We start from the raw sequence: 15,161 nt of genomic DNA, 5'->3' as shown, positions 1-15,161 counted from the left end.
CAAGATACAAGATCAGCATGCAAAAATCAATTAAATTTTTATGTACTTGCAACGAACAATTTGAAAATGAAATTAAAGGTAAAATTCATATAATACACCATCAAAACACACCTTATGAATAAATTTAATAAAAGAAATATAAATTGCATACACTGAAACCTACAAAACCATGTTAAAAGAAATAAAAGATCTAACTGAGTGAAAACACATCTCTTGTTCACGAATCAGAAGACTTAATACTGTTAAGATGGCAAATGAGTCAACAGATTTAATGCAGTCTGCATCAACATTTAAGTTGATGGGACTTCGCTGGCAGTCCAATGGTTAATATTTCACCTTCTAGACTTCCCTGCTGGTCCAGTGGTTAAGACTCCACCTGCCAAAGTGGGGTACATGAATTTGATCCTTGGTCTAGGAATATTCCACATGCCACAGGCAACTAAGCCCATGCGCCACAACTACTCAGCCCACGCTCTAGAGCCTGTGTGCCACAACTACCAAAGCCTGCACTCCCTAGAGCTTGGGCTCTGCAACAAGAGAAGCCATGGCAATGAAAAGCCTGTACACCACAACTAGACAAAGCCTTCCTGCAGCACTGAAGATTCACCTTCCAATGCAGGAGATGGGGGTTCGGTCCCTGTTCAGGGAGCTAAGATCTCACAGGCCCTGCAGTACAAAAACAAAAGCATAAGACAGAAGCAATATTGAAAAAAAAAAAAAAAACCTCAATAAGGACTTCAAAAATGGTCCACATAAAAAAATTTTCAAAAAAAAATTCAGTTTACTTCTCTGTAGAAGTTGACAAGGTAATCCTTCAATTCATATGAGTGAAAGTCACTCAGTCGTGTCCGACTCTTTGCAACTCTGTAGACTATACAGTCCATGGAATTCTCCAGGCCAGGATACTGGAGTGGGTAGCCTTTTCCTTCTCCAGGGGATCTTCCCAACCCAGAGATCGAACCCAGGTTTCCCATATTGCAGGCGGATTCTTTACCAGCTGGGCTTTACCCAGAATAGCTGAGATGATCTTGAAACAAAGTTGGAGAACTCACTTTTTTCAATTCAAAACTTATTACAAAGCTACACTAATCAACACAGTGTGGTACTAGCATAAGGACAGACCCATAGATCAGTGGAACAGAACTGGTAGTTCAGAAATAAACTCATATTTACAATCAACTGATTTTTGACAAGAGTGATGAGAATTCAGTGAGTAAGAAGAGTCTTTTCAACAAATGATGTTGGGTCACCCTGGATACCCACATGCAGAAAAGAGTGAAACTGGACCCCTACCCAACACCGTATATGAAGATTAATGCAAAGTGGATCACAGGCCTGTTCTTAGAGAAATATTAGGTAATGGTTTCTTAGATATGACATCAAAAGCACAAGCCACAAAAAAGTAGATAATATGGACTTCATCAAAATTAAAAATTTCTGAGATGGATGAAACTGGAGCCAATTATACAGAGTGAAGTAAGCCAGAAAGAAAAACACCAATACAGTATACTAACACATATATATGGAATTTAGGAAGATGGCAATGACGACCCTGTATGCAAGACAGGAAAAAAGACACAGATGTGTATAACGGACTTTTGGACTCAGAGGGAGAGGGAGAGGGTGGGATGATTTGGGAGAATGGCATTCTAACATGTATACTATCATGTAAGAATTGAATTGCCAGTCTATGTCTGACGCAGGGTGCAGCATGCTTGGGGCTGGTGCATGGGGATGACCCAGAGAGATGTTGTGGGGAGGGAGGTGGGAGGGGGGTTCATGTTTGGGAACGCATGTAAGAATTAAAGATTTTAAAATTTTAAAAATAAAAAACTAAAAAAAAAAAAAAAAAATTTCTGTGCTGCAAAAGAAACCACTGACAAAGTGAAAAGACAACCCACAGGACAGGAGAAAACATTTTCAAATCACAAAATAAGGGTACTATGTGTAGAATATATTAAGAACTCACATAAGTTAATAATCAAAAGACAAATAATCCAATTAGAAATTGCGCAGAGGATTTAACAGTTTTCTGAAGAAAATACACATATGGCCAATAAGCACATGAAAAGATGCTCATCAAGAAAATGTAAACCAAAACCACAATGAGATATCATTGCACACCCATTAAGAGAGCTATAATTAAAAAGACAAAAGACAATAAATAACAAGTGTTTGTGAGGACGTGGAAAAACAGAAACCTCGTAATACTGCTGGTAAGAACGGACAGCACTGTGCCACTTGGGAAACCAGTTTGGCAGTTCCTCCCCAAAGGTTAAGCATATGGATGGATACCATAAGTCTCAGCAATCTCCTCCTACTTATACACCCAAGGAAAATGGAAACACATATCACAGAGAAACATGTAAACAAATGTTCACAGCAGCACTATTCACTATTAATAGTCAAGAAGTAGAAACAATCCAAACGCCTATCAACTGATGAATGGATAAATAAAATATGCTACATGCATACAATGGAATATTATCCAATGACTAGCAATCATTGCTACATGCTATAAGCATTGCTACATGCTATAAGCATTGCTACATGCTATAAGGTCTATGACTTGGAAAACATTACGCTAAGTTAAAGAACTCAGTGATAAAAGGCCATTCTATGATCCCTTTTATATAAAATGTCCAGAATAGGCAAATCTAGAGAGATTTAAAAGTAGACTAGTGGTTACCTAGGACTGGGGTTGGAGGTAAGGGGCAAAAGGGAATGAGTGGTTGCTAAAGGGTATGTGACTTCCGGACAGTGATTAAACATTCTAGAAGTGACTATAGCAAAGTCTGCACAACATTCTGAATATAGTAAAAACACTGAACTGTAAATTTTCAATGGGCTGTATACCTGTTTGGTATACAAAGCAGCTAGGCTTCATTATTTGACTACTCCTTATTTGTGAATTTGCCTATTCACCAAGACGTATTTGTTATCGTAGAATTAATGCTTGCAGTGCTTGTGGTCACCTCCAGACGTGAGCAGTGCTGGGAAAAATGTGAGTCATCAGATGGACATGTTGTCTGCTAAGGTCAAACACTGTGATGCTCTGCCTTCTTGTTTCAGCCTTCATACTGTAAACAAGTATCCTTTCAAATGTACATTGAGTCCAAAGCTTTTTGCATTTTTGTGTTTTTTTCGTTGATTGTGCTATTTAAAACACCCCTCAAGCACAGTGCTCAAGTACTACCTAGTGTTTTTAGCATAAGAAGGTTGTGATGTGCCTTATGGAGAAAATACATCTATTAGATAAGCTTCATTCAGGCGTGAGCTATAGTGCCGTTGGCAGTGAGTCCAATGTTAACGAATCAACAATACATTTTAATAAGGTGTCTAAACAGAAATTCATGCAAAACAGTTAAGCAACGGTTCAGTATTGACTAAAATTCAGTTGCAGTATTTATGGCAAGTTTATAGAACATAACTATTATGAATAAAGAGAATTGACTATACACCTCAATAAAGTTTGTTACAGATAAAATCTAAAAACAATATGTAGCAAAAGGTTAATGGTGGCTATCTCTGTAATTTGGGGTCTTTTTTCCTTTTTATTTGTATTTACTTTTTGCTGTAATAAAAATGAAATTATTTTTTCTGCTTTCATAAACGTAAAAAAGGACTGCCCCAGTGGTCCAGTGGTTAAGAATCTGCCTGCCAATGCAGGAGACACAGGTTTGACCCCTGGTCCAGGAAGATTCCACACACTATGGAGCAGCTAAGCCCATGCATCTCAACCACTGAAGCCCACGCCCCTAGAGCCTGTGCGCCACAACAGAAGCCACCGCAATGAGAAGCCAGCAGGCCACAGCTCCAGAGAGCCTGCATGCGGCAAGGAAGACCCAGTACAGCCAAAAGTAAGTACAGGAAAAATCACTGTTATAAAGTAAGAAAAATCGGACTTCCAGCACTGGCCAAGGAGTAAGCCCACTCCGAGCCTCTAGCTCTCTCTCACTGATTCTAAGTAAAAATTGTAGGAAATGTGGCTCTAAGTATCTGGAGAGTATATGCGTGTGGTACCCTGAAGAGGGGTGAGTATGGAATGCTACTCAACACTCCGTAATAACCTAAATGGGAAAAAGAATCCAAAAAAGAATGCAGATATGTGTCTGCATGACTGAGTCACTCTGCTGTACACCTGAAACTAACATTGTAAATCAACTATAATCCAATAAAAATTAATTTTTTTAAAAAAGGAGTGAGTTAGAAAAGTGGATTCCTTAATTCTGTGTATGAAATGGCATACACCCCAGAATCACCCCTGAGCTGTGCTGCCTGGGATGGACTTAATGGAGTATAAAGAAGGCTCTGAGAACTGAACTAACATTGGAGCTGCTATTCACAGAAGATGAGAGAGAACTTGGAGCCTGAACTTAACCAGGTCAACTGCCTGCTAGAACAAAAAAAGGAACGTTCTTCAGAGGATTTTAACAAGAAGTCAGTCTCACAATATAATGTTCAAAACTGGACCCAGAAGAAAACATGGAAAGTGAATCCAGAATATGGATCCAAAGAAAAACAACTCTGGGATGGGACATTCCTGGTGGTACGGTGGATAAGACTTCACACTCCCAATGCAGGGGGCCTGGGTTCGATACCTGGTCAGGGAACTAAGATCTCATGTGCCATACAGTCCAAAAGGAAAAAGGATGATTCTTCCTCTGAGATTAGTAGAAACAGAGAAAAACGGCAAAAGAGTTAATGGTCAAGGGAATTATTGAATGATGGCCCCCTTTTTAATGAAAGTCAAAGAGTACAGGGTTGCAGAAAGAACTTTATGGAGTATTTAAGGTTTAGAATTATCAGTGTGGGCCATGTGTGAGGGAGCTAACAAATAGCAACTAAGAAAAATGGTAAGCAGCACTGGGGATCTATTTGTGACTGTAAAACCCCAAGTATGGATGTGTATAATTATATCTATACCACTAAAGAGGTTTTTTTCTTTTTTTACAATAAACCTGGATTGTTTGGGAGTCTGAAAGGTGAAAGGACTGATCTAGGGTTTTCAGGGCTGGTGTGACAGAAGGACAGGCAGAAGAGATTCTGACTATTAAAGTGGCACCCTGAATCAGACAGTCAGGACTAGGTGCCCCTCTTCTTGCTCAGTTAATGGCCTATCCATTCTCTACCACTAATTACGTTGCTTCATAATTACCGCTTATTTGTCAGTCTCTCTTCTTCAGACGGTCTGAAACTTGAGTGCTAAGTCTTATTCACAGCTATATCTTTAATATTTAAAACCTAAACAATGGCTAACATCAAACTGGTGCTCAATAAACATTTGATTGACTGACCAATTCTTTCTAAACAAATTTAGCAAGAGACAAGCAGGTACTAGGCACCATGCTAAAGGCTGTCCACACTCCAGTAAACAAAACAGGTATGCTCTCTCTCTTCATAAAGCTTACAGACTACTGGAAAACATGGAAATAAGTAATTACCAACTGTCTTGTGTATGGAAAAGGAAACAAACAGAATGCAGGGACAGAGGAAAACCACAAAAGGGGAGGAGGCCTACTCTTGATAAGGTGGTCAGAGCAGAAGCTGAAGTTGAAATTCTAAAGGATGAGAAGAGACCAGCTTCGCAAAGAAAAAAAAAAGAAGACTCTCAAAAAGAGGAAAAAATAGGCGAAGGACTGCAAGTAGAAAGGGCTTGCAGAATATAGAAATGGTGATGCAGAATAAAACACAACAGCCTTCCCTTAGACCAACCTTAGAGACCTAAACCAAAAATAATAAAGCTGCAGTTTAGTCTGAAAAGCTCAGCCCAAGTCCTTCTTTTTGCCTTTCTTCCTTTTTTTCTGCTCTTTTAAAAGGACCAAGGGAAAATTTCTCTTTATCTTTTTCATATATTCTAACAATGCTGGTTGCCTGAAGGCTCTGTTTCTAAAATAACAAAAAACCACGAGTTAGAAATTATGCAGACAGTGTAAAATTCTGATGGGAATAAACTAGACTTCAGTCATAGGGAAATCTCAGTAGGCCAGAGTACTGTGACATTTTCTTGCAAAACATAACCCTAACAAGTTCCAGCCTAAATGTCTTAGTGATCCTGCCTCATGCTCTACCAGGTTCCTGATGGGGATCTAGTCCTGGCTGTTGGGTTAAGATCCTCCTGACCCCGACCCTTCAGAAACCACTTACTTCTTTCCTTCTCATAAAAGAAGAGACACCAAAAAAACACCTTTTATAAGAGAATACACATGTAAAAAATACAATTTTTCCAATAGGCAACAAGTGTTTCTGACAATACCCTAGCCTTCAGGGAGTAATCTTAGGTCAGGATAGGTTTCACACACCATGAAATAAACCAAGAATCTGCTTTTTGCTCAGCCTTACTGTTCCCAGCTCAGTAGGTACCTATGACCCTATCTAAATCCCACTGCTCACACTCCACAGTCTGCTCTACCTGTTTTCTGCTAGAAGTCTCTCTCTGCTGCTTGGATGCAAGATGCTGATGCCCATCCAGAAGCAAATCTTCCTGCCATTTTTCAGCTGTTCCAACACATGGTTGCTGTATGGAGGATAAGCTCTGAAAGATACAAAAGTGTTCACCAAATTGCATGAGCAGTGACATGATGTTGGTGAAAATACTTTAGGCTGCAGTGATAGCCCTGATGTAATCTAAACATGTCAGAAGAGACTGATGCATTAGGGCATGAAAGTAGACACTACACTTCTTGCCACTACTATGGATTTTTAACTGTATCTGCGAAGCAATCCTAAGTTTCTCTATTGGTAAAACAAGGAATAATGGCATCGATCTCCCAGGGTTATTTTGAGAGTTTAATGAGACAACGGATACAAAGTTCTAGAACCATTGTGGCTATGGTAAATGTTTAATGAATTTAAGCTGTTATTCATAATGATACTAATAACATTACTAATACTGTTAATAAGAGATAACACTATCATCATTGCTTGCTGGCAGCATAGCTCTGGCAAGCCCGTATCAAACTCTCACTAATTGACTTTCTACTGCTTACTCCTCACTATACTAAGCTCTACCTTCTCTCTGGCAGAGACTGGATCCTGGATTTCATGAATGACACATTCACAGTGCTCCAGAAATAGCTCTTCTCTCCATCTCTCATCTGTCACATTATGCGAGGCCTGCCCATAGTTCCTGTGCTAAAAGAAAAGAAACCTTGAACAACTGTCCAAGAAGTAGCATCAGGCCAGGGCCCTAGCGAAAGCTTCAGTGAAGAGGCCAGAACCAGTCTCAACAGGGCAGAACAGTCACAGAACAAGAGGACGTTATACCTTTGCCCATTGTTATTGACCTTAACACTAAACCCCTGAAGCAGTTATGACTTTGCCCTGCCAATCTGGAATTCAAACCTAAGGAATCTGTCGTCACTTACTCCCCACTATATTCTGTTCTACTTGCTCTCTGGGAAGGGCTAGGTCTTGAACACTGGAGAGACTTACCAACCACACTCCAGAAGCAATTCCTCTTCTAAGCTCCGATTTCTTGAAACATGAGGGTTGCATAACACACTTGCTCTAAAGGAACAACAAAATACAAAACTAATTGAGCAAAAATAATAGGTTATTAAATAATAACCTATTAAATAATAATAGTAGTTTAATAATAGTACTGTACACTTCAGTGACAACCCACAATAATGATACTAGGGAAGGATAATTTAACAGGTGTGTGCATGTATGTATTTAATATAAAATTTCCAAACACACATCAAAGTAGAAAAAAAATAGTATAAGGAATCCAAAGATACCCATCACCCAGTGTCAGCAGTTAGCAATATCATATTTTTTCATATATCTTTTCTCCCACATTTTTCCTAGGGTATTTGAAAGCAAATCCTAGATTATTCTGTTTTTTTCTTTTTCTTTTCTTGCATGGGATAACTCTTTATTCAACAACACATTTAGAATAAGATAAGGCAACAAGAAAATATCTTTACAAAGTTGCCAACATATTCTCAGGTAATGCCAGGAAACAAGCTTGTGTCACTTCCCTTAAGGACGCTTACTCAGTGTCCCTGATAATTCCGTGCACAAACAACAGAAGTGGTGAAGTCTGGGAAGCTGTGAGTGGCAAACAGCTTGTTTTGTTCTTCATCATAATTGGTCTGTAAACTGGATGTCTGGCTTTGGTGTACTGCTTCAGCTGCCCAAGAGTAGAATTCCTTCAATGTATAGAAGACTAAATGTTCAAAGCCAAATTTACTGAAGGACTTGAGTTTACTAAGAACTATTTACTGACAACCAATCAATATTATACAAGTAAAATCTATCTCTTATTTGGCCCAAATGACAGACATATGCTTTGTCACCTGGACTCTCTTTAGATTTGACACATTTTGAAATAACTGAAGACATCATACTCTTAGTCTAATGCCAGAAGCTTTAATTCTATGCAACCTACATACAAGCTAGCTTGACAAGCTCTAGCCCAAATCTTAAGTAATCTCAGTTCAGTTCAGTTCAGTCGCTCAGTCATGTCCAACTCTTTGCGACCCCATGGAATGCAACACACCAGGTCTCCCTGTCCATCGCCAACTCCCAGAGTTTATTCAAACTCATGTCCATTAAGTCAGTGATGCCATTCAACCATCTCATCCTCTATTGTCCCCTTCTCCTCCTGCCTTCAATCTTGCCCAGCATCAGGGTCTTTTCAAATGAGTCAGCTCTTCGCATCAGGTGGCCAAAGTATTGGAGTTTCAGCTTCAGCATCAGTTCTTCCAATGAATATTCAGTACTGATTTCCTTTAGGATTGACTGGTTGGATCTCCTTGCAGTCGAAGGGACTCTCAAGAGTCTTCTCCAACACCACAGTTCAAAAGCATCAATTCTTCAGTGCTCAGCTTTCTTTATAGTCCAACTCTCACATCCATACATGGCTACTGGGAAAACCATAGCTTTGACTAGATGGACCTTTGTTGGTAAAGTAATATGTCTGCTCTTTAATATGCTGTCCAGGTTGGTCATAACTTTCCTTCCAAGGAGCAAGCGTCTTTTGATTTCATGGCTGCAGTCACCACCTGCAGTGACTTTTTTAGAAAGCAGATAGCGTGCCCACTGTCTTCTGCTCTACGGGCCCTCTGCAGGGAGGGAGGTGGTCTTACATTTTAGGTTGAATGTACTGATGTCACCCCAGAGTCAATTCATCTTTCTTCTCGCATTAGAGATGACAGTTGTTTCAGAAATACGTTTAAAAGAACCGACAAACACAGAAAACAAATCGTCTAACCAGGGCAACATGCTAACCTTAACACTCTGGGCTTCAGTGAGAATGCCAGGGAAATGGTACCACATGAGGGTATTCTGATACATTTTAGTTTGAACAGGGATGTTAAACTTTTAACCCAACTCTATAGATCTTACTTTTTAATCCCGAAACATTCACAGAACAGTCTGACAACCCCCTCAAATTTTAAGTAATTTAGGATCTGCTAATTCCCCTACATTGTTCATGTAAGAGCAGTATACCTGTGGGAATAATGCCTCACCAAAAGTTACAGCATAATCTTAATAAATTAAAATAGTCTGATTCCGCAATAAGAATACAAGTGTGATTTATCAGCCTTCTGAATGACAGAACTGCTTTGACTGATACAGTTCACTAAACAAGGGTCTGATTCTATATTTCACATTACCAGTTGTTGGAAATGTATAAAATCCAGTTACTTTATTTTCCATCTATGTCTCTTCTTTTTTTGCAGGGTGGGGAGGAGGGGCACACCTCGGAGCATGTGAGATCTTAGTTCCCCAATCAAGGACTGCATTGCACCCCTGCAGTGGAAGTGCAGAGTCTTAACCACTGGAATAGTGTTGTCACTCAGTTGTGTCCAACTCTGCGACCTCATGGACTGTAGCCCGCCAGGCTCCTCTGTGCATGGGCTTCTCCAGGCAAGAATACTAGAGTGGGTTGCTATTTCCTCTGCCAGGGGATCTTCCCAACCCAGGGATAGAACCCAGATCTCTCGCATTTCAGGCAGACTCTTTACAGTCTGAGCCACAATGGAAGCCCACTGGACCACCAGGGAAGTCCCCCATCTATATCTTTTTGATTGAGCTCTACCTGATCTCTGATGGAGGCCTGGTCCTGAAGTTTGCTGCTACTGCTAAGTCGCTTCAGTCGTGTCTGACTCTGTGCGACCCCACAGACAGCAGCCCACTAGGCTCCTCTGTCCCTGGGATTCTCCCAGCAAGAATGCTGGAGTGGGTTGCCATTTCTTTCTCCAATTCATGAAAGTCAAAAGTGAAAGTGAAGTCATTCAGTCGTGCCCAACTCTTAGTGACCCCATGGACTGGAGCCTACCAGGCTCCTCCGTCCATGGGATTTTTGACTGGACTCTACCTGATCTCTGATGGAGGCCTGGTCCTGAAGTTTAGGAGGCAGATATTGATAACTTTCCAGAGAAAACTCTTTTCTTCCTTTCTCATTCATCATATCACAATATGTCTCCTTGAAGCATACCTTCTAAAAGACAAAAAAAAAAACCCATATATTGTCAATTGTTCAATGGAAGCAACATGAAATAATAGTCCAGGCTTTATTAGGAACCTTACAGTAATTTTTTCAACTCCAGATAATGTGAAACAATATGTAATAAAACACAAACCACACTTCTTGAAATCTGAGAACAATCTTGAAAAGTTCCAAACTAAGCCCAAATAATGCAATTCCTCATGTTCTCTCCTTTTTCTGCTCTACCTTGCCACTGATGAAGGCCTCATCTTCATGCCTGTGTAAAAGATCCTGATGGATATCCACAGGAAACACCTCTCCCTGACTCCTACCTATCAACATTGATACTGCTGGCTTCAAATCTGCTCTCTAAAAAAGAACAAATATAAAATAGCAGTTGTTCAGTTAAGAAACACAAGGTAATCAATAATTAACTGAGGCCATCATCTTAGAGAATAAGTTAATACACTATGCCACATAAGCCTAGCCACAGCCCTAAGTAATTTACTTCCTGTTGATCCCTTTCTTTTCCTCTTAGTCTAATCAATCTCTGCTGGAGGGCTGGCCTTGGGACCTGGGTTAAAAATACTGTTGGACACTAGCGGTCTACTCTTTTTTCCCATCTTTCAGCTCTCAAAACAGATGACAGCTGTGAGAAATATTTTACCTGACAAAGAAAGTTTTTTTAAAAAGTAAATTGTCCAGACAGGCGTAATATGCTGCTGCTAAGAAGTTTAACATTAATAAGAATGCTGGACATGTGAGAAATCAATCAGGCAAGTTATCTTTTCCCCAACTATGACTCTCTAAATCAGCTGCAATAGTTCTTGCAAATCGCACTACAAGCCTTAACATGCTTATTTCTTTTGTTGTTATCTTCTTTCCACTTTATTTTACCTGATTGCTGGGTAGAAAATCCTGGTCCTGACATTTGGGTTGAATATTCTGGTCTTTGGGGAGAACACATTGGTCTTTGGGTAAAACACACTGGTCTTCAGGTAGAAAATCCTGGTCCTGACATTTCGGTAGAACATTCTGGTCTTTGGGGAGAATGTGCTCATCTGTGGGTAGAAAAGTCTGATTTTGGAGTGGAAAATCTTGCACTTCCAAGGCAATATCCCCATCTTCTAGTCCAACAGTCGTGTCTTTCAGCATACCACTCTTAGTTTTTGTCTTAATGGCCTGGGCTTTGGCCTCAACAGTGTGGTCTTCCAGGTCGATATGCTGGGTACTGAGTCTCGGCTCACAGCGCTGGGCTTCCCACTCAACATCGAGGACACTTGTCAAATCCCCCTGGGCTTCTGGAAGATAATCCTGGGTTTCTGGCAAAACGTCCTGATGTAATTGCTTTACTTCTTCCTCTTCCATCACATCAAATAGTGGGGTTTTGAATTGTACTTTCTAAAAGTGAACAGAAACATTGAATATAGAATGCCAAGTAGCAGTAACACTCAGGTTTTCTGTGAGATTCCTAAAATAATCTTAAAAGGATATGGCAGTCAAACCAAACCGAACATTACTAAGATAAAACGCAAAATTACAGTCTTTGCTCAACTCAACAGAATCTGAATCTACAATCCCAAACCAGGCACAAGAATACCAACAGCTCAAGTCCAAATCATAATTACTTTCATTTATATTATACCATCTCCCTTCCCTCTGCTTTACCTGAACTCTGCTGAAAGGTATATCTTTGTCTTCAGGAAGGAGAGTCTCCTGGTCCCCCCAAGACAAATGCTTTTTCCCTTTCTTATCTATCATAACAGATGAAGATTCCTCAGGTTCCTAAAGAACATACAAACAAAAATGGAAAAACAAACAAATGTTACAGGTAGAAACAAGAATGCATGTAAAAGAATTAAGTTAGAATTCTTCTTCACACTATATATAAAAAAAACTCCATATGGATTATAAGAGCTAGAACTATAAAATTCTTATGTAGAATTAAGTGATGGTTTAATAGATACTACACCATAGCACAAGTAGCAAAAATTAGACGACACCAAACCTAAAAATTTTGTGCTAAAAAATGATAGCATTAAGAAAGTGAAATGAATATTTACATTGATGGCAATGTTGGTGCAATTTCATTGTTATGTTGAGGGAATGTCAGTCTTATAAATATGGTTTTGGAAACAGAAATTTTTTATTGTTTTAAAAAGATTTGTATTTTGGTAATTTTCTTTTGATGAATTGGTGGAGAGTCATTTGAGGGCCTTTAAACTGCTTACAAAATGGTGGGATTTTTGTGTAGTGGATAAAATGAGTAATTGAAAATGTGTCCATAGAAATCAAAGGTAAGTGGGGTCTTTGTGAGTTGAGGAGTAGTTTTAATGTAGAAAGATATATTCACAAATGAGTCTAAAATTTGAAAAGAATTGGAGAAAAAAAATCTATTATGAGAATAAAGCAGTGACATGGTTAATTTGGAACTTTTGTTCTTACACCAATAAAGGAAGGTACCCCAATAAAGAGGCTTCTCACACACATAAACACAAAAAAATGAAATAACAACCCAGAGAATGGGAGAAAATACCTGCAAATCATGTAACTTTAGGATCTGCATTCAGAATATATGAAGAATTTTGTTTTTGTTTATTCACTAAGTAGAGTCCAACCCCCTGGACTGTAGCCCGCCAGGCTCCTCTGTCCATGGGATTTCCCAGGCAAGAATACTGGAGTGGGTTGCCATTTCCTTCTCCAGGGAATCTTCCCAACTCAGAGATCAAAGCTGTGTCTCCTGCACTGCAGGTGGATCCCTTATCGCTGAGCCACAGGGAAGCCAAAAGAATTCTTACAACTTGATAATAAAAAGACAACCCAACTTAAAAATGGCACTGCATCTGAACACAGATTTTTCTTCATGAGAGATAAATAAATGGGCAATAAGCAAATGAAAAGATACTCAAGATCACTAGTCATCAGGAAAATACAAATTGAAAGTATGGTGAGATACCACTCCAAACCTACTTAGGAGGCTATAAAAAGATGGGCAACAACAAGGATTGAAGAGGATGTGGAGAAACTGGAAACCTCATATATTGCTAATGGAAAGCAGCTTGACAGTTCCTCAAAATAACAGGCATAGTTATCATGTGATCCAGAAATTCCATAACTAGAGAAATGAATGTTCACACAAATACATCTAACTGCTTATAGCACAACTATGCATAAAAGCTAAGTGGAAACAATCCAAATGTCTATTAACTGATGAATGGATATACCAAGTGTAATATACTGATGTACTGATACATGCTACAAGGTGGATAAACTCTGAATACATTAAGCAAAGTAAAAGAAGTCAGTCACAAAAGCCCCATTTTATACTATTCCATTTATATGAAACACACATTTACATGAAATGCCCAGAATATGCAAATCTACAGAGACAGAAAGTAGTTTAGTGGTTGTTTAGTTCTGGGGATAGAAACAGGAAGGGACTAGGGAGTGACAGTTAATGGGTACAGTGTTTCTTTTAGGGATAATGAGAATCTTCTAAATTAGATTGTGGTGATGGCTGCACATGGCACCCCACTCCAGTACTCTTGCCTGGAAAATCCCATGGACAGAGAAGCCTGTCAGGTTACAGTCCATGGGATCGCAAAGCATCAGACATGACTGAGCGACTTCACATGATGGTTGCACAATCCTGTGAATACACCAAAAAACACTGAAGGGTACACTTTAAAGTAGGTGAATTGTGTGGTATGTGAATTATAGCTCAATAAAACTGTTAGAAAAAAAAACTACTGGATATTATAATCCCAAAACTTAAGTCCATCTTGTATGGTTAGTTCTAACAGGGCATCTTTTTTCCCCTCTACTCTTTATATTTACCTACCTGATCATCCATAAATTTCTGGTAATCTGCAGGAGTTAAAAGACCTTGATGGACCTCCAAGGGCAGTTCTCTTACGCCTATATTTATCCTGGTAAATGATGGCTTCCTACAAAGTGCTTTCTGCAAAAAAGAAAAATTAATACAAATGGTCTAGAGAAAGCAATATGCTCATAACACTAAGTTGAGTTTTTGTGAACTATCTGATACAATCTTAGCAGTTTATGGTAATCTAATACAGAATCACAGAATCAGTTCAGTTCAGTTCAGTTGCTCAGTCGTGTCCAACTCTTTGCGACCCCATGAATTGCAGCATGCCAGGCCTCCCTGTCCATCACCAACTCCCGGAGTTCACTCAGACTCACATGCATCGAGTCGGTGATGCCATCCAGCCATCTCATCCTCTGTCATCCCCCTTTCCTCCTGCCCCTAATCCCTCCCAGCATCAGAGTCTTTTCCAATGAGTCAACTCTTCACATGAGGTGGCCAAAGTACTAGAGTTTCAGCTTTAGCATCAGTCCTTCCAAAGAACACCCAGGGCTGATCTCTTTCAGAATGGACTGGCTGGATCTCCTTGCAGTCCAAGGGACTCTCAAGAGTCTTCTCCAACACCACACTTCAAAAGCATCAATTCTTCGGCACTCAGCTTTCTTCACAGTCTAACTCTCACATCCATACATGACCACAGGAAAAACCATAGCCTTGACTAGACGGACCTTTGTTGGCAAAGTAATATCTCTGCTTTTCAATATGCTGTCTAGGTTGGTAACTAGATAACTTTCCTTCCAAAGAGTAAGCGTCTTTTAATTTCATGGCTGCAGTCACCATCTGCAGTGATTTTGGAGCCCCCAAAAATAAAGTCTGATACTGTTTCCACTGTTC

At 39.6% G+C, this 15,161-nt stretch overlaps 1 protein-coding gene across 12 annotated transcripts in view; it reads right to left on the bottom strand.

Annotated features, from left to right (window-relative positions):
• CCDC15 (coiled-coil domain containing 15) overlaps positions 1-15,161 on the bottom strand; it is a 48,044-nt gene that overhangs the window by 20,515 nt on the left and 12,368 nt on the right. For all 12 annotated transcript variants that reach the window (XR_011251909.1, XR_011251910.1, XR_011251906.1 and 9 more), the window contains 6 exons: positions 14,283-14,402; positions 12,110-12,226; positions 11,339-11,842; positions 10,331-10,453; positions 7,435-7,509; positions 6,413-6,535 (listed from right to left, as the gene is read on the bottom strand). Coding sequence is in view for 6 of the 12 variants with exons in the window: in XM_069566379.1 (XP_069422480.1) it covers positions 6,413-6,535; positions 7,435-7,509; positions 10,331-10,453; positions 11,339-11,842; positions 12,110-12,226; positions 14,283-14,402 (1,062 nt within the window). In the remaining 6 variants the exon portion in view is untranslated. The remainder of the gene's footprint in view (positions 1-6,412; positions 6,536-7,434; positions 7,510-10,330; positions 10,454-11,338; positions 11,843-12,109; positions 12,227-14,282; positions 14,403-15,161) is intronic.

This window comes from Ovis canadensis, chromosome 21 (genome assembly GCF_042477335.2).
Source record: "Ovis canadensis isolate MfBH-ARS-UI-01 breed Bighorn chromosome 21, ARS-UI_OviCan_v2, whole genome shotgun sequence".
NCBI lineage: Eukaryota > Metazoa > Chordata > Mammalia > Artiodactyla > Bovidae > Ovis > Ovis canadensis.
The sequence above is the reverse complement of the archived record's forward strand: the minus strand, read 5'-3'. Positions and strand labels throughout refer to the sequence as shown.